Below are 17,505 nucleotides of genomic sequence, written 5' to 3'. Positions count from 1 at the left end.
TTGTACGAGAGGTGGCTAGTTTAGCTAGCTAGGTAGAGCCGGGTAGTCACACAGCGGCCGTATCAGGTAAGAAAGGACACTCATTGATTCATTTCACTTTAATCGCAAAACCAACAAAGATATCCAGTAAGGTATTGAAACGTACCAACACATTTCTAAACGTTCCATCGTTCATTTGAGTACAAATGTGGTTACTACTACATAATAGTTTGATTTCTATCCGGGCTAGCTGACTTGCTAGCTGTAGAGCCGTTGTCAACGTAGAACCATATCACCGGAAGTGAGTTGTCAGATTTTCACATTTCTTGCTGGTATTTGTAGTTCAAACCTTTCCTGATTTACATAATTTGCAATGGAAAGAGAGCAAGTCGTGAACTACATTTTATTTTGCCTGGCTTCAATGTGCGTTTAGTTGGAATCTTGGGAACTGTAGTTACATAAATTAAATTAAGGACAGATGCGGGTTTAATTTAAGATATACTAGAACTACAAACCCCATATAACCAGTAATTTGGGCCAAAGGGCAACATAGATTGTTAGTTAGCTACTTCGAGGGCTAATTTGTAAGCTAGCGTGAGTAACTTCAAAATAATATGACTGTAGAAACCTTAGCAACAGTTATGGCATACTTTGTTTCGATCATACCAATGTTATGGTTTTCCCAGTGAGTCCTTTGTTTATAATTGTGACATATTAGCTACCTATGCGACTGTCTAAGCCTGTCAGCTAGCTTTTTATGCGGCTAAATGTAGCAACATCCAAAAACACTTCTACACGGTCCTGCTTTTTAAAAGGAAGGTTACATGCCAACATTAATCATCAAAATACTATATTATTGCTACAAATGGCCAGTTGGTAAACGTGTATCTGACACATGTCCCTAATCTTCAATGCTAAAGGTGGACAACCACCTAAAGTTACCTAGAAAACCCATAGTCCATTCGTTACGAAGTCAATGGATCTATGAAACTAGCCGAAATATATCGCCATTGCTTAACGTTAGCTCGTTCATTCAAACGGAGCCGCCCCCACTACCTGCTCTTATTTACACTTAAATGCAAATGTCGTCATGTTTTATTTTATTAATTTATTCTTTTTGCTCATGTCAAAGTACACTATTATCCTAATGAATGGGGCCAGAAATTCAGACATGTTACATACATTAAATAATGGATATCTAATGGACATGTTTAAATTAAAGGAGAATATTTGTCAAATGTTATCCAACATCGGGGAAAGTACCGTACATCATACTGTCCCTACAAATAAAGACATTACCATAAAAGACAATAAACCAAAAAATTATTTATCGTTGGCGTATGTCTTTTGGCTTCACAAAAAACATTTAGGCTGTAAGCAGTTCCGTTTTACTTTGCCATTTGATGGTCCTGCCTACTGCAATTTATAAAGTGTGTGTCAATCAGATTAATAAAGTAGCCTTCTTCTGTGCATCACCTATCTAAATGTCTTTTTCATTCTTCCATGGCAGAATGTCTGAAGGGGACAGTGTTGGGGAGTCAATCCATGGGAAACCATCTGTAGTCGGTGCCTTTTTCACACGGATTGGACAGGTATCATGTCTTATCATTAGGATCAGAAATATATAAGTTATTAGTGATTAAATGATTTGATACTTTGATACAATTCTTTGCCAGTGGCATTCTTAATTCAGATATGCCTTTGTACTGGAATGTTACAGGGCCAGTGCTGCTGTACCTGTTATCACAGAGCCCATCTTAAAGTGTCATAAACAATAGCACACTATCGAATATAGGCCAGCCAGGCCTACACCATATTGGAAAACACTCACCAAACTGGCAATGTTTTCAAGTAAACTTATTGGAATCTAACTTACTTTTAGTACTAACTAATTATTTGCATGAATTGCAGATAAGCAGCACTCTGTTTCAGTGTGGTACCTTTCCTTCTAGTTTTGGTCACATAATGTATTCTATCATCTCAAGCTACAATAGAACTTTAGTATTTATCAAGCTTTGTACTCATCAGTGGTATCAGTGCTGAGAAATGGGTCCTTGATTTCATTTTTATTTTCAATTTTATTGGTTAATCATGCAGATAATGGCTTCAATGATCAGAGGATGTTTAAATTATTATTAAAATTAAATTCATAATAATTAGCAGTATGGTAATCAGAGCTATTATGAGATGGGATTATGGGATGCTCAGTTAATCTCCAATATCACTGTATCTCAGAGTTTCAGAGGCTTTGCAGTGTTTTAACTAAGGTTGCGTCTTATTTTTTCTTAAATGGAGAGTACGATATCTACCTCTGATGGCTTCATTTTGTTTCCTTTGTGTATTTTCAGGTCTATCAGTCATGGCTGGACAAGTCAACACCCTTCCATGCATTCCGATGGGTAGCCACTGTACTACTTACTGTTATCTACATGATCAGAGTGTACATACTACAGGTAATTTATCTTGTTTCATTCATGTTTATCATTCACCTTTTACTTGATTCTTTGCTAAACAATGTCACAAATGACTTTCAGAGTGAGAGCAGTTAATTTGTCTGTACTAATTATTTGCTGATTATCCCCAAAAGGTTAAAGATTAGCTTGGAACTCATCAAGAGGACAGTCCACTGTCCTTTTTTTTTTCTTTTTTTCTCTCGTGTTGTGATTACATTTCCGTCTACTTGCCTGTTCCATTTCCATGATGGTGTTTTTGCTCATTACTGTATGTATATTAAGCTAACCAAGGTTTCACAATGATCCTTTTTATGTGGTGATGTTTCTTGTTCTGCTTTTCAGGGTTGGTATATAGTAACATATGCTTTGGGAATCTACCATCTCAACCTGTTCATCGCTTTTCTATCGCCGAAAGTGGATCCTTCAATGCTTGACGAAGGCAAGTTGACTGACCTAAATCCAAACAACCTCCTTGTTCATTTAGCCTTTGACGATATTACTATTACATTCGATATCAGTTGCATTAAATGTGACTAAGAACACGTGGTGTAGTGGTTAAGAGCGCCCGCCCATAGAGGCTCAGTCCTCAGAAGCAACAGACCACAGGTTCATATCCGGTCCGTGGTGGTTCTCTGCATGTCATTCCCCTCTCTGCCCCATTCATCTCTGTCTCTCCAAACATAAAAATGCCCCAAAAATAATGTAAAAAAAAATTAAAAATGCTGTTGTTTACTCGGGTTACACTTTTTCCATAAGCCTTTCCTTTAGAAATAAGTAGTTAGGTTTTAACGTAAATTCCATCACCATGGTTTTGACACTAGAACTAGAACAAAATAAAACGAGGGTAATACTTTTGACTTGATAGTGTTTTTGTTGTTTTGGGTTGGACATTGTTGGTCTGAATGCTGAGTGATGAATGAACACTACCCTTTTTTTCACTATCCCGCCCAAACCTGTCTGTCCTGCAGATGAGGGCCCCTCCCTTCCTACCAAGCAGAATGAGGAGTTCCGGCCTTTCATCAGGAGGTTGCCCGAATTCAAATTCTGGTGAGTCCATTTTATGGTCCGCTCACTTCTGCCCACAGAGTTACTGCATATTAAATTCTTTCAAGTGATGTGTGACCAAAGTCATATAGAGCTCATTTGTGTGTCATGGCCTTGTGTGACCTTACTTTCTCATCTCAACTTCATCTGTACTCAGCCCTGTCATTCATAGATTACCGCAATAGCATTACCTTCTCCTAAAGAAACATTAGATATAAACAACTTTTATTAGACTTTTTTAAAGATGGCAGTTAACATCTTTGATCAGCTTTAAAAAAACTTCTATATCCATGGAAATGCTACCAATTGGGCTACATCCACATGTGTCTGTGTACCATGCAGGGATGGAAATTAACACCCGCCACACGCCAAATGCGGGTAGATTTGTGTGCTGGCGTGTAAATTGTGTCACTTCACCCGCCACTGTGTCGGGTAATACTTTCCAGTCAGGTCCGATCGAATTTGCATATTTAATACATTCGTCATAAACATGATGCCAGTGCGCTGCACAGTCCCACAGTTTCTTTTTGCCTTTCTAGTCGAACTGAACTACGGCGCGATCCGCTCCGCGGGGAAATACTATCTGCGAGTTGATGTGTGGTCTTCCCACAGCAGAGGTTGAGGTGTTGAAAATAAAGTGAAAACTGCGCTTTTCCTTTAGGCATCAGAGCTGCCGCCGTTATGTTACAGTATTTACATCAAAGCCCTAATGGTAATACAAATTAGATGCTTTATTTAACGCTGTCCGTGCTTAGGAGGTGATTGTAATTGTGTCGGCTGAAAACAGAAACTAACGGAGGGACTCGGCTCGCTGTACAGTCCCTTGAGTCGTGCAGTGCAGTCAGTTTGCCGACATTGCTCTGTGTTTTCAGGCTCGAGACATTCAAACGGATCGCATACAAACAGGGAAACCTCTCCCATCGATATCGCTAACGGGGAGAATATCCCCGGTTATTATTTGAGCCTCAAACCACAGAGTTCTTCCCCGCGCGGCGGCTCACTCGCTCACTGGTGAACGTTTAACATTATGCTGCATCTTTTGCACTGCACTGTTTTTTATCAACAGTGAAAACATGGTCCCACACCAGACTCTTATGTGTAGCTGATTACTTCATGCACGCACCTTGCAGAAGTGACGCTCCTGCAGCGCGCACACGACCAGACGTGAACTCGCACAGTGACATCTCCCATTAATAAAACGGCATAACCCTGATTTTCAGATTTCTATTTTTAAATTCGACTTGAGCGCAAGTGGAATACCGGTCATTGGTTTGACACATTCACATTCGTAATGCATATGGAGAAAGTGATAAACACTGCCTACCACACCTTATTTTTCTCCTATGTTTGATCATGACTTCTGCAGGTGAACTATTCATTAAACTGCCGAAATTCAAGAATAAAATAAATCATCAAAGTACTGCACTTCGAATTACTGGCCCACTCCTTCCACATACTTTCAGTTGTAGGCTTCACATTTGTATGTTTGCCTAGTTTTATATTATGTGTATGTATGCACAATATCAACATTTCATATCATTAATTAAAATAAAAAAATAAATCTAAAGCTAACTTCAATACTGTATTATAATTATTGACTAAATGATGGAAAAAAAGGTGTCTGAAGGGCCAGTGAAAATATACAATGGGCCAGTAAAACTTGGATCTACTGGCCAAGCGGGCCAGTTGGGAAAAAAGTTGCATTGAACCCAGAGTATATATGGAGTTCAATTATAAAATGTTTTGAAATAAACATGGCGTGTATTGTGTATATAGTAAGAGTGTACCAAATGCAACTCAGTTCCTTGGTAGCACCTACTTACAGTAGAAATCACTTCTGATGGAAAACATTTGTATGAAAAACACTTTCATTAGCTAATCTTACTATTGTATTGTTTAACATTAACGCATATATTAAAAAAGATATGGCGTGTAAAAAGTGGCTGGTAAAAAAGATGAGTGGCTGGTAGGCAAAAAAGTAAATTTCCATCTCTGGTACCATGTAAAGTTTGCATAAACAGATGACATTCATGCATGGTTGAACACAAACTCCTGCTTCCTCTTGTAGAGCAGGAAGAGAGGAAAATTGTTTTGCATCAGCCAACATACAGCTGGCGTTTGTCTGGTGTATCAAAAGATACACAGATAGCTTTGGTTCCCATTTCCCTGTTTATCTCTTGAGTTGTTTATCTCCGAGTTGTCTTTTAGTTTTTTTCAACTTGACCAGATGCTTTTTAAAACTGTAAAAAAAAGTTTTAATAGTTAATAAATAAGTTGTTTTGATAATGCCTGCGTGAACTGAACTTAGAATTGAAAATACATTAAGATTCAATGTTATGTCAATAACCTTTTTTTCATAATGACAAAGAGTTGTTGGTCAAACTTATTTTTCATTAATGCTTTCTTGAATTTAACAGTATATATTTATTTCATTTTATAAACTCGTAAATCCATTCCACACTTTGCCACATTAAAACAACAGTTACATTTCCGTTCGTATGCAGACAGACGGTTAACAAATAAAGGGAAAAACCCACATACTGTGTCTTAGTGAGGTGTTGGACAACCATGTGACTCCATAACAGCTTAAATGCACCTTGGCATTGAGCGATGAACACCATCCCTCCAAAAGATATTCCCTTATATGATGTTTTCATGATGGTGGAGAGCGCTGTCCAACACGTCAGTCTAAAATCTCCCATAGCTCTGCAATTGGTGAATCTGGTGACTGCAAAGGCCACAGCATATGATTCTCATAATAATTTCCCTATTCATCAAACTATTCAGTGACCTGCTCGTCCCCTATGGATGGGGACAACATGTAAGATACCACTCCCATCAGGATAGAGATGTTTCAATTTGTGGTGATTAAAAGCAACAATGATACGTTGTAGAAGCAAAAAGCTTTATTTTCAATCAATAGCAAGAACACTCTGCGGAGGGTCACTAGTTCCAACACAGGTAAGAATAGCCCCTTTTACACAGCCAGTGAAAGCCGGGAATATGCCGGCCTTTCGGCCCTCCCCCCAGCTGTGTAAATGCGACAGTTGCGGAACGAGGGAAGAAAGGTGCGAGTGATCGTTCCGGGAATTTTACTACCTCGGGGGGTAGTAAGATTCCCGACACGATCAGTTCCGCCTCTCTGTTTAAATGCTCCAGCTTGTTGTTGCGGAACAGGGGGGCGTTTGACGTTCCATAGTCTACGTTCTAAACATGCGACCATGTTAGCAGTTGAAGGACGTGTGTTTAACATTAACCACGGCGGCCTGATGTCCCGTAAAAATCACCAAATAAAAGGAACGGTGTATAATCTAGCTGATCATAAGGTCCGTTGCTCATTCCAAACCCCCGCGCTTCATTTTGCAGAGTGTATGAGTCTATTTCTGCCCAGGAGAAGTTGTACAATGGAAAGCTAGGCTAGGCTAAGTAAGGGATAAAGTATAGCGAACGGGTCACTTGCTAGAAATAAAGACCGACAAGCTGAAGCAGGAGCCCGACGCGCAGCGGAGGGCTCTTGTTCAGCTTGAAGGTCGACCTAGTAACGGGGGAATAGTCTGCTCGCCCCGCTAGACTGTCTGCTTCAGCTGACTGAAGGCTCCGGCTCAGCTGTTAGCCACAGAGCTACTGTTTTGCTAACACATTCCGCCGCCGCTATTATTATCCTAAGTCTGAGCGTATATCCACACTTTATTTCTGTCTACAGTAACGTGACTTCACACACTGTGTGTATGTGTATGTCTGATTGGCAGATCGCTGCCCTCACAAAGAGACTCGCTCACAACCAACCTGTCACACACACACACACACACACACACACACACACAGAGGTGAAGCGGTCGGATTGATTTAGTCAGTTTGGTTAACTGTCCCAGTGATGTTGGACTCAGCGCGTAGCGAGATCAACTGGCACATCGTGGGGACAGTAAAATACGGCCCTCTTACTGCAAGCTCCAGCACTTCTGCTCTCAATTCACCGGCCATTGTTGTTGTTGTAAAGCAGCTGACCGGCGCGGCGCTAAATGTTTACGTCACACCTGACGCTGTTAAGCACCTCTTTCATTCCGGAGCGCTGTGTAAAAGGGACTACTGATGCGCCAGCAGGCCGGCGTTGCTTGGTTCTGTGTAAATAACACAGAAGCAAGCAAAGCCGGCATATTGGAGTGATGTTGTTCCGTCAATATGCCGCAATCTCTGTGTAAAAGGGGCTTATGTTACAAGGAGTGACAACCTTTCCTTAAATCGTCACATATTTAAGGAACATTTACTCCCCAGGGGGGAGGCGTCTAACAGTGGGTTTGGAGGAGAAACAGGCTGAGAGGCAGACAGTTCTAATATACATACATTGTATATGGGAGGGGTCAGGTTGATCAGAGTAGGAGAGACAGGCAAGGGAGGGGGACGTAGGAGACAGGTAGACAGGTAAGCTGGGTGGGGGAAGAGGAGGGGGAGACAGGTTGGGAGGCAGACAGGTTGAGATATACATTCATATTATAATCGTGGGTGGGGCAGGCTGACCCAGAACAGCAGGAGGCTGTCTGCAGGAACATTGTCCTCTTTCAAATGTATAGTCAGGCTGGCTAATCTCCCTCCACACAATTAATAGTAGGATAAAAGTTATCAACCCAGAACAACTATTAGTGATGGAAGTTCTGTTAAGGTTGGAGGTCAACTCAGGTGGAAGAATATTTCAGGAGACTTGGATGAATTATGAAGCAATATTTATTACAGACTTGGCCAAGGAGAACCGGACTGTAACTCTCGTGACTTGCACTGTTCATATTGAAACAGTAGCCAGTTGAGCAGTCTTTGTGACAAGCTCCTGTCATCTATGCTTCAACAATGACTCATCATCTTTCAAAGTCACTTCATTTATTTTCATCTTGCCATACTGAAAAACTATCAGAATCAACTGGGTCTGCTCAGTATATGTATACACCATAGAGCCTGGTTGAATGTTTTGATGCTTATTTCAACCATGCAGTGCAGCTGTGTGGAAGCATCTGCATTGGTTAAGTTTCTCCACTCATTTATTCAGGCTTTTCCTTCAATATGTCACCCGTCTGCACATTACACATTCACAAAATTACTTCTGGTCAGATTTGAGAATGTCGGTTAATTAGTTGTCCTTAGTTCCACCAATGTTTTTACATTGTTTTTAACTGAGGTTATTTTCCTTTCCCTGGCAGGCATTCGGCAACAAAGGGCATCGTTATCGCCATGATTTGCACATTTTTTGATGCCTTCAATGTGCCAGTGTTCTGGCCTATACTTGTAATGTACTTCATCATGCTCTTCTGCATCACCATGAAGAGGCAGATCAAGGTAAATAATGTTCATTGAATGCCCCATACATAAACTGCATACACTATCACTGTGGCTGTACTGGAGTCAAAGCGCATTGCAAACACTGTTTATCCGTACAGAAGATTAGACAGAAGATCAATTGTTTGTGGCAAATGCAAATGGGGAAAGCAAATCATTCCAGGAACATCAGAGTATATAACACAATCATTTAAAAAGAGATGACTCAACCACATTGACAAAGCTTTTACCTAAATAAAACCTATATCTTTTAGCATTATTTATTTAAATGCAGTACATTTCTTTCATTTTTAACAAGACGTGTTAAGCAATAATTCCTTCCCCTTTTTCTATGTAACCGATAGAACCTGAAACAAGTGTATTACTCAATCGCATGATCAAATGTTTTAACTGACCCTAGAAATACCTAATTTGTTCTTTTTCTTCCCCACTTTCTCTAGCACATGGTCAAGTACAGATACCTACCCTTCACACATGGGAAGAGGACATACAAAGGCAAGGACGACACAGGGAAAGCTTTTGCTAGTTAAAAACTCTTACCACTTACCCTTCCCCTCCTTTCCATTTGAAATTAATCTGTCACAGCTAGCGAGGAGTGACCAGGATTAGAGAGATTTTTTTTTTTTTTTGTAAGTAAGCAGGACAGAAAACGTGAAAACATAACATGAAAAATACGAAATTTGATCCATGGTTCACTGTGTTGGATGGCAATATGAGCAGCACGGATCAAATTAGTCTGGGAATAATGCCTTTGTCTATTAAAGGGTAGGTTTTTTTATTATTATTTTTTTTCAGGGGGTGGGGGGATCCTCATTTTAGGATTGGTGTGCATTTGTTCAGTAGTAGGTCAGACTTAGAGCTGCCTTTTGCCTTTTTTAACCCCATGGGGTAAGTATAAAGTTATCGAAAAGGAACCACACTGAAACACATTTGCAGTGAAATTATTTTTATTTCTTTCCAATGATGGTAATTCCAGCACATCTCCTTATTACAAGTGAAATGAATCTGCCAACTGTTGATTAATATATTGGTACCTACTTATTTGTAACACGTTTTACATTGAAAGTCAGTAATGTAAGTAGAAAAATAACATGATGCGATATGTAAGATAAAATCTGAAGGAAATGCGACTGTCTCGAAGTTGAATCATTCATGTTTTGCGATGCAAGCCACAGCAGCTGCACACTTTTAAGTCTTTCAGCCAGTTGTCCTATGTACTATATACAGAGACTTTGGAGAAAGTAGTCACACAATTTAATTATTTAATATGCATTCACGAAAGGAAAAAACTAGCTCTCGTAAATCATCTCTTGAAATAATTACACTCGGCCCAAATTATTTTTGATTGAATTATATCAGGAATCGGAAACTAAATCTCTGTATTACTTGTTTCTCAGAAGCCAGTGGAGCAAGCATCAATATGGATAATTTTCAGTGATGTTTGAATCTCCAGCCACCCACCAAATCAAAGAATGCGTAACTCAAAGCAAGTGTAACTAACCCCAACCCGATTAGTTCCCTTTATCCTGTAGTCTAACTTTGAATCAGTCCTTTCTTCTTTCACGCCTTTGTAGAGTTTAACAGATGTGTTGAAAACCACCTGTATAAAAACATTTATTTTCAAATTATTTTAGGGAGCCTTAAGCTTGAAATAGCAAGTCAATGACTTTGCTTTTTTAAGCTTTATACTCCATTAAGCGGATCATTATTCAAAATATACTGTGTCTTCAATGTGCACAACCAGTATTCAAGTCCAAGTCCAGTCCTAATTTGAGATAATAGCCTAGCAATTACACGTTTTACCCGACAACCTTTTCTCTTTGAAACTTTTGCCCATCTGTGTTTCAAAGTCTGGGGTGCATTCGATTTGTGTAGACTAGCTGTTGTAGTCATTCATAATCTGTGTTTACTTTGAAATCAATTATGGTAAATGTAGTCATTCCAAGCAAACTTTTGTTCTCTTTCTTTTGCAGAGGAAACATAAGAAAACAGAGATTGAAAGGCTTTTATTATAACAAATGGATGAAGTGGGTGGCGATCACATTTTCTTTTCTATAAACTTTGTTGATTCATTTTGTCAATTTTTATCAGAATGCTGGGGATTACCTGTCATTACTCAACTTTGATCATCACTGTAGTAAGGGATCAAAACATTTTCCTGTAAAAAGTTTTTGTTTCAAAGGATTGTCTGGAGGATTTGTATATATATATATCTATATTTTAAAATATGAATTTGCTTTTGGATTATTTTTATTTTAGTTTTTTTCTTTCAACCACCATACTGTTTCCAAGTGTTTAAAATCTATTTCAGCTGAAACTGATGAAAGCAGAACTGTTTAATTAGGTTCTAGATTTGATGCATAAAATATGTTTCTCATGGATTGCATGTTATTGTTTTCTTGTGCTAAAGTTATAAACAAAAACTTGATTTTAATAACTAAAGTGTCATTTTTTCACTCCAAATGCTATTAAAGAGGATGTGTCCCTTCAAACAGAGCAGTCTCTGATTCGTATTTTGTAGATGTCCATGGGGTAGTGAGAGAACATAAACAAGAAAATATGATTTACAAACCAATAAAAGTCTCTTGATGGGTGACTGATAAAGTGCAACATGTTTTCGTTAGCACTGATGCCTTTTGATAGCTGTTTTACAGGTTTGCAGTGAAATGCTTGCTCTTTCATGTATTTTTATTAATTCATTCCACTTGCTTAGATTAATTGGTTATTTTTATACAAATAATATAAAACATGCATAACATGTTCATTGATGTTTTGCATAGTTAAAAGCATATTTTATAACACATAAGCTCCCCCATTCTTTACGTGCTATTTATCTTGTTTTGTTTTTCTGGGGGGTAGTGGAAATTAGCATGGGCATCGTAAAACATGGGCGTCCCCGTCTACAGTACAGCCCCGAATGTTTTATGAATAGCCCTGGGTCTCTTTCTCTCTCTTTTTTTCGTCAACCCGGGGGCAATAGAAAATGTGTTGTCTGGTCCATTTATCTTTTTTTCTGACATATATTAACCATTACATCCAAAGCCTCTGTCAATTAAGTTACCCTACTGCATTAATCAGTTCCCTTGTTACGCTCCAGTATTTTAACATAATGCCAGCAAGCTACAAGAATAACATTTACTGCAGGCAGAATTTCCCATGAAATTCCCTAGATTCAAAAGAGTTTAACTGATTCTTTGGAAAGGAATAAGGTATTTCATACATTTTATATCTGTCAATGTCTACCCGTCTCAACAAGATTTTTTTTTTCATGTATTGGTTTTACTCACCATTGAATAAGTTGTACCTAAGAAAATACTGTAGAGAAATCAATCATTGTCAACACAACTCCAGCTAAATGCTGCAACAACATTCCGGTGGAAGAGCCTTGGACCAAATCGTTACCCAAATTGACTTCAAATCTCCTCCAAAAGCTGTCATTGAATGTGATAGAACATAGCCCTCTATTACTAGACATGTTCAACAAATAATTTAATTGTTAGCCTTCCCCAAACTTTCACGAAAGCCTTTATTTATTTATTTTCAATACACCTGTGGTATACTGCTAGCCTGGTCCAACCAGACCATCGTACTTCATTTAATTTGTACAGAAGTGACTGACTACTGAAGGGAAAATGAAATTTGGCCGGAAGTAGGCGGGCGGGCGGAGCCAGGCTAGTATACTGCCAAACAGTATACAGAAACAAGATTTGGTTATTTGGATAAAAAGGAAACGTGTATTTCCAGGAATACTGGAATTATAATTTTATTGATATTGATTGATAATAAACTTGCTTTCTCATTTTTAAACCCTTCGTGTAAAAAAATCTGATGCTCCAGAGTTGACCTGTGATCAGTTCAAATTTAAATTTGCATACCGATTTGTGTATTGTCCAATGATTATTTATAGCATCGATATGCACTCCCAATTTTATGGAAATTGTCCCTTAACCCTAAGCATCACCAGTGTCTACCAACTTTCTAAACGCAGGGGACAGTCAAATTGAAGTTGACATCAGGTTGGTAAACAATTACAACGATGACACTTTTTCTTGCTTCTCTTTGTCGACTGGGAATTTTTTTGCGTGCCTTGGCTCAATGCACTGTCTCAGCATCAGAGTTTCAGCTGGAAGGAGACTATTTGATCGGTGGACTGTTTGATATTCATCATTCCAATGACTCTGTTTATTGGGAGAGACCAGAATTCACTGACTGCTCCAGGTGAGTGGAAAATTATGACGTTGAAACTATTGTAAGATAGTACATTATTATACAGTGAATAGCTTTGCCTCAAACTGCAAGTCAATATAGATTTCTATATAGTAGCATATTTTTTTCAAAAAGTGACTGCTCCAGGTGAGTACAAACCTTATGACGTTGAAACTAATGTTAAATACTTCAGGTCAATAGCTTTTGCTACTACCACACTTTTTCCCAAAGCAATTTTATTTATTGCTAAGATGATAACCTTGATTGAGGTCAATACCTTATTGACCTCAATCCTTACTCCATGAAATCCTCTTTTAGAAGAAACTGGAATACTTGAAAAATTAAACATTCTTTATTTTCTCTCCATCCTTTCTATGTCCACAGTAAAACATTTCTTCATTCAAGTTATCAAAGGTTTCAGTTGATGAGATTCTCTGTAGAGGAAATCAATAATTCAACCAACCTACTGCCAAATGTATCTCTTGGGTATGAAATATTTGACCACTGCTCAGATACACGGAATTTCCCAGGCATTCTCCACCTCATCTCAGTCAATGGCTTGATCCAACCATGGGGTAATGTGTCCAAAGTGATAGCTGTACTTGGCACCTTTTTAAGCACTGCAACACGGACTGTTGCACCACTCTTCATGGTGGATCTAATTCCTATGGTAAATGTGTGGACTACTGTCTTTCTTCTTTTTTTCTTTCTTTTTTTCCACACATTTTACCAGTTCGATCAAGTGATATTTATTGCCATTATAAATATTGAAAATGTCTGTATTTCTTTAAAACAGGTCAATTATGGAGCTACCAGCTCCATCTTATCAAGAAAGCAGAATTTTCCATCTTTCTTACGAACAGTGTATCCCAATGGAGGCACCATCAAAGTGATTGTTAAGATTCTGCAGCATTTCAACTGGCGCTGGGTTGCTTTCCTTAATATTGATGATGATTACGGCAATGATGGACTGCAATTATTCATAGAAAGCATAAAGGACACTAACATCTGCCTGGCATACACCAAAGCCCTAGATCCTTTTACAGATTACTCCAAAATATTCAAACAGATAGAGGCACAGAGGATACGTATCATTATTGTTTTTGCTGTTGAATGGACTGCTGAAGCTCTCATTAAGTCAGCAATACGACTGAATGTCACAAACAAGGTGTGGATAGCAGGAGATGCATGGTCCCTAAACAAGGGGCTTCCCAAGGAGAAAGGAATTGAAAATATCGGAACTGTACTTGGTGTGGCTCTGCCAGAAATCCCAATACCTGGTTTCAGTGATTTTATCAATTCTTCAAAAAGCAATACTTCAGAAAAAAACCTGACTTGCAATCAAGTTTGCAACTGCAGTAGTCTGAGTGCAAAAGATGTCATTGATGCAGACCCATCTTTCTCCTTCCCTGTATATGCTGCTGTATATGCTACAGCTCACGCCTTACACAATGTCCTACAATGTGGAGCTGGCAGTTGTAATGGCAACATTAAAGTTTACCCACACATGGTAAATATACTATTATTTGAGCATTCATTTAATTTATTGTAACCATGTGATTATGTTTCTGACAACCAGTATTACACACAACCCTATTTGAAAGTGACCAATCAGGGGTTCCTCTTTTGAGAACAGTATTTTCAAAAACCTTTTTATCAAAACCTTTGTTAACAAATATCAATACTAATAATCATCTGAACTTTGTGTACCAACATCAGGTTCTAGCAGAGCTGAAGAAGTCAAACTTTACACTTTTAAACCAGAGTATTGAGTTTGATGAGAATGGTGACCCTAAGTATGGACACTACTCAATACTTTTCTGGAACCCCAGGGGTGAGACAGAGGAGATTGGATTTTATAATTTTCACCGATCATTTGATTTCTTCATTAACAACAGCCAAATTCGATGGTTCGCGAAAGGAGACGTAAGTATATTTTTCTATCAAAAATGTATAATAAGTTCTTTTAAAAATACTTTGTTTTCCCACCAATGCAGCGATCTAGTTCAGCGGCATCGCACATGTGCAAAAACAAGCATGTATAGATTTTTTTAAAGCATTTAAAACCCAGTTCAGACCAAAGATTCGCCTTGCAACTGCTTGCAACTGCAACTCCTTGCGACGAGACGGCTGAGACGTTCTAAAACTGGACCTTGCGATTTGACATGTTGAATCTTCTGCGACGCCTTGCAACGGCTTGCAACGCGCTGCAACGAGCAGTTCACACTGCTGCGATTTATCCCCCGCGACGTTCTAAAACCGTCTCGTCGCAAGCAGTTGCAAGGCGAATCTTTGGTCTGAACTGGGCTTTAGACCTAATTATTTATATTTCTCTAATCACTTGCTTCCACCACTTACAGCATTCTCTTTACTCCAACTTAATTTACTTTTCTTCTAAACAATTTTCTTGTACAGGTTCCTACTTCATTATGTTCCCCAGAATGTACTACAGGTTTCCAAAAGAATTATGATGGAAACCACAAATGCTGCTTCACTTGTGAAATCTGTTCAAGTGGAACTTATGTCAACAGCACAGGTAGAGTATTATACACGAGAGAAAGAAAACACTGTAAAATAAGTGCTACCATTCTGGCCTACAGCTAAGCTCATTTTAGACTTGTCCAGTCATTTCATGTTGGCCACTGCACAATTAAACTGGAGCAATTGCTGCAATTACGTATTAGATAATAACACACTGTAAACCTTTAAAACGGTTAGGTTTGGCATTTGCATGAAGTAAAAAACTCATCCTATGAGAACATACGGTGTTACAGATAAAACTCGAAAATTGTTCCCTAAACTGATCTCTCTTTACATGGACAATTTCCTTTCATCATGGAATACATTCTTGTCTTGACAAAATAAATGATGTTTGTTTGTCCCAATAAATAACAAAAGTAAGTTTTCCCCACAAAGACATTTTCAGATGCCAATTTATTAACATTCTGTCCCTCTCAAGCAAAACACAGAATCCTTACATGGTCTCAGTAGAACATAAAGTAGAAAACATAAACACTGTACAGTACAGTGCTTCCTCAGCTGCATGACATTATTTCAAAAATTAACCTTATTGGCAATCTGTTTTTCCATTGTGTAAAACAGAGGACCCCTACAAGTGCATCGACTGTCAAGAGGCAGAATGGTCTGCAGCAGGAAGTACCTCATGTAATCTGCGGCTGGTGGAGTACATCCCGTTCACAGACAGTGGAGCCATACTGATCATGTTGGGGGCCTGTGCCTTGATGGCTCTCACACTAGCCATGTCTGTTCTCTTTGCCATCAACTACAACACACCTGTTGTCAGATCTGCTGGGGGACCAATGTGCTTCCTAATTTTAGGCTGCCTCAGTCTGTGTAGTCTAAGTGTGTTCTTTCACTTTGGTAAGCCAACAATGTCATTCTGTATCATGAGGTTCTTGCCGTTTCTCTTGTTCTACACTGTTTGTCTAGCATGCTTTGTTGTGCGCTCTTTTCAAATTGTTTGCATTTTCAAAATGGCTGCCAAGTTCCCCAAGGTCCACAGTTGGTGGATGAAATATCATGGCCAATGGCTGGTCATCACTGTGGCATTTGTTACTCAGTCAATCTTACTTCTTTTTAGCTATTGTTTTGCCCCCCCTGAACTGTACAATGAAACTGTTTGGTACCCAGACAAAATCATTCTTGGTTGTGAAATGAATCTTAACGTATCCGCTGCTTCCCTGATTGTACTCTTATCTCTGTGCTCACTTTGCTTTATTTTCTCCTACATGGGAAAAGACCTCCCAAAAAATTACAATGAGGCCAAAGCAATAACCTTCTGTCTCCTCCTGCTGATCCTTACCTGGATCATCTTTGCCACAGTGTCTGTGCTCTACCGTGGCAAGTACATCCAAACTCTTAACGCTCTGGCAGTACTTTCCAGTCTCTACTCTTTTGTTGTGTGGTATTTCCTCCCCAAATGCTACATCATAGTTTTCCAATCGTACAAAAACACACAGCAGTACTTCCAAGGACTCATTCAGAATTATAGCAAAACAATAAGTCAGTAGCAGCTTCCAATTACTATGAGACTTTTTCCCTAGTGCCATCATTGAAATGTTATGGTTTTAAGAGAAATGTCTCAACCAGAGTCAAATTGCTAGCCATAAGATTTGGTAAAAACACAGATGTCCAGAAAAGGATGAATTGTTGCTACTTTAATTTCTCTTCACTGACCCCAGAATCCGTGGGAGTATTTCATGTTGTTATATCCAAGTCTTGAACTTGCCAAGTGCACCTGACTTGTTGACAGTTTTATATGCCTACATGCTACAGTGTTCTGTCTTGCTATACAAGAATATCATCATCCACAGCTTGGCAAGGAAAAGATGTCTCCACTCAGTTATTGTAAACCTTAAGGTCTAAAATGCTGAACTCATCATTCGCGAATACAACCAGCTCACAAGTGTACATATACAAGAGAAAGAACTGTCCTGATAACATGTATCCTTGCAAAGAGAATGTAACTGACATACGGATC

The 17,505-nt window shown here is 38.9% G+C and overlaps 3 protein-coding genes across 4 annotated transcripts; all 3 read left to right on the top strand.

The window, feature by feature from the left end:
• Positions 1-5: 5 nt before the first annotated feature.
• rer1 (retention in endoplasmic reticulum sorting receptor 1) lies at positions 6-11,294 on the top strand. 2 transcript variants are annotated; one of them, XM_080031425.1, is made up of 8 exons: positions 6-66; positions 1,490-1,571; positions 2,328-2,432; positions 2,775-2,871; positions 3,401-3,479; positions 8,663-8,798; positions 9,239-9,293; positions 10,772-11,294. In XM_080031425.1, the coding sequence occupies exons 2-8, from the start codon at positions 1,491-1,493 to the stop codon at positions 10,780-10,782; spliced, it is 564 nt and encodes a 187-aa protein (XP_079887551.1). In that variant the 5' UTR covers positions 6-66; position 1,490; the 3' UTR covers positions 10,783-11,294. The 2 variants fall into 2 exon arrangements, with proteins under 2 accessions (XP_079887551.1, XP_079887550.1); XM_080031424.1 differs by having other exon boundaries at positions 9,239-11,294.
• A 2,311-nt stretch (positions 11,295-13,605) lies between these two features.
• LOC307253594 (taste receptor type 1 member 1-like) lies at positions 13,606-15,009 on the top strand (the record flags this gene model as incomplete). Its single annotated transcript, XM_080031703.1, has 4 exons — positions 13,606-13,674; positions 13,801-14,514; positions 14,724-14,838; positions 15,002-15,009. The coding sequence occupies exons 1-4, from the start codon at positions 13,654-13,656 to the stop codon at positions 15,007-15,009; spliced, it is 858 nt and encodes a 285-aa protein (XP_079887829.1). The 5' UTR covers positions 13,606-13,653.
• A 16-nt stretch (positions 15,010-15,025) lies between these two features.
• On the top strand, positions 15,026-17,035 carry LOC307253593 (taste receptor type 1 member 1-like; the record flags this gene model as incomplete). The annotated part of the gene is made up of 3 exons (XM_080031702.1): positions 15,026-15,043; positions 15,420-15,540; positions 16,107-17,035. 3 exons carry the CDS (start codon positions 15,026-15,028, stop codon positions 17,033-17,035), a joined length of 1,068 nt encoding a protein of 355 aa, XP_079887828.1.
• Positions 17,036-17,505: the final 470 nt, after the last annotated feature.

Source organism: Ammodytes marinus, assembly GCF_949987685.1.
Source record: "Ammodytes marinus genome assembly, chromosome: 7".
NCBI lineage: Eukaryota > Metazoa > Chordata > Actinopteri > Uranoscopiformes > Ammodytidae > Ammodytes > Ammodytes marinus.
The sequence above is the reverse complement of the archived record's forward strand: the minus strand, read 5'-3'. Positions and strand labels throughout refer to the sequence as shown.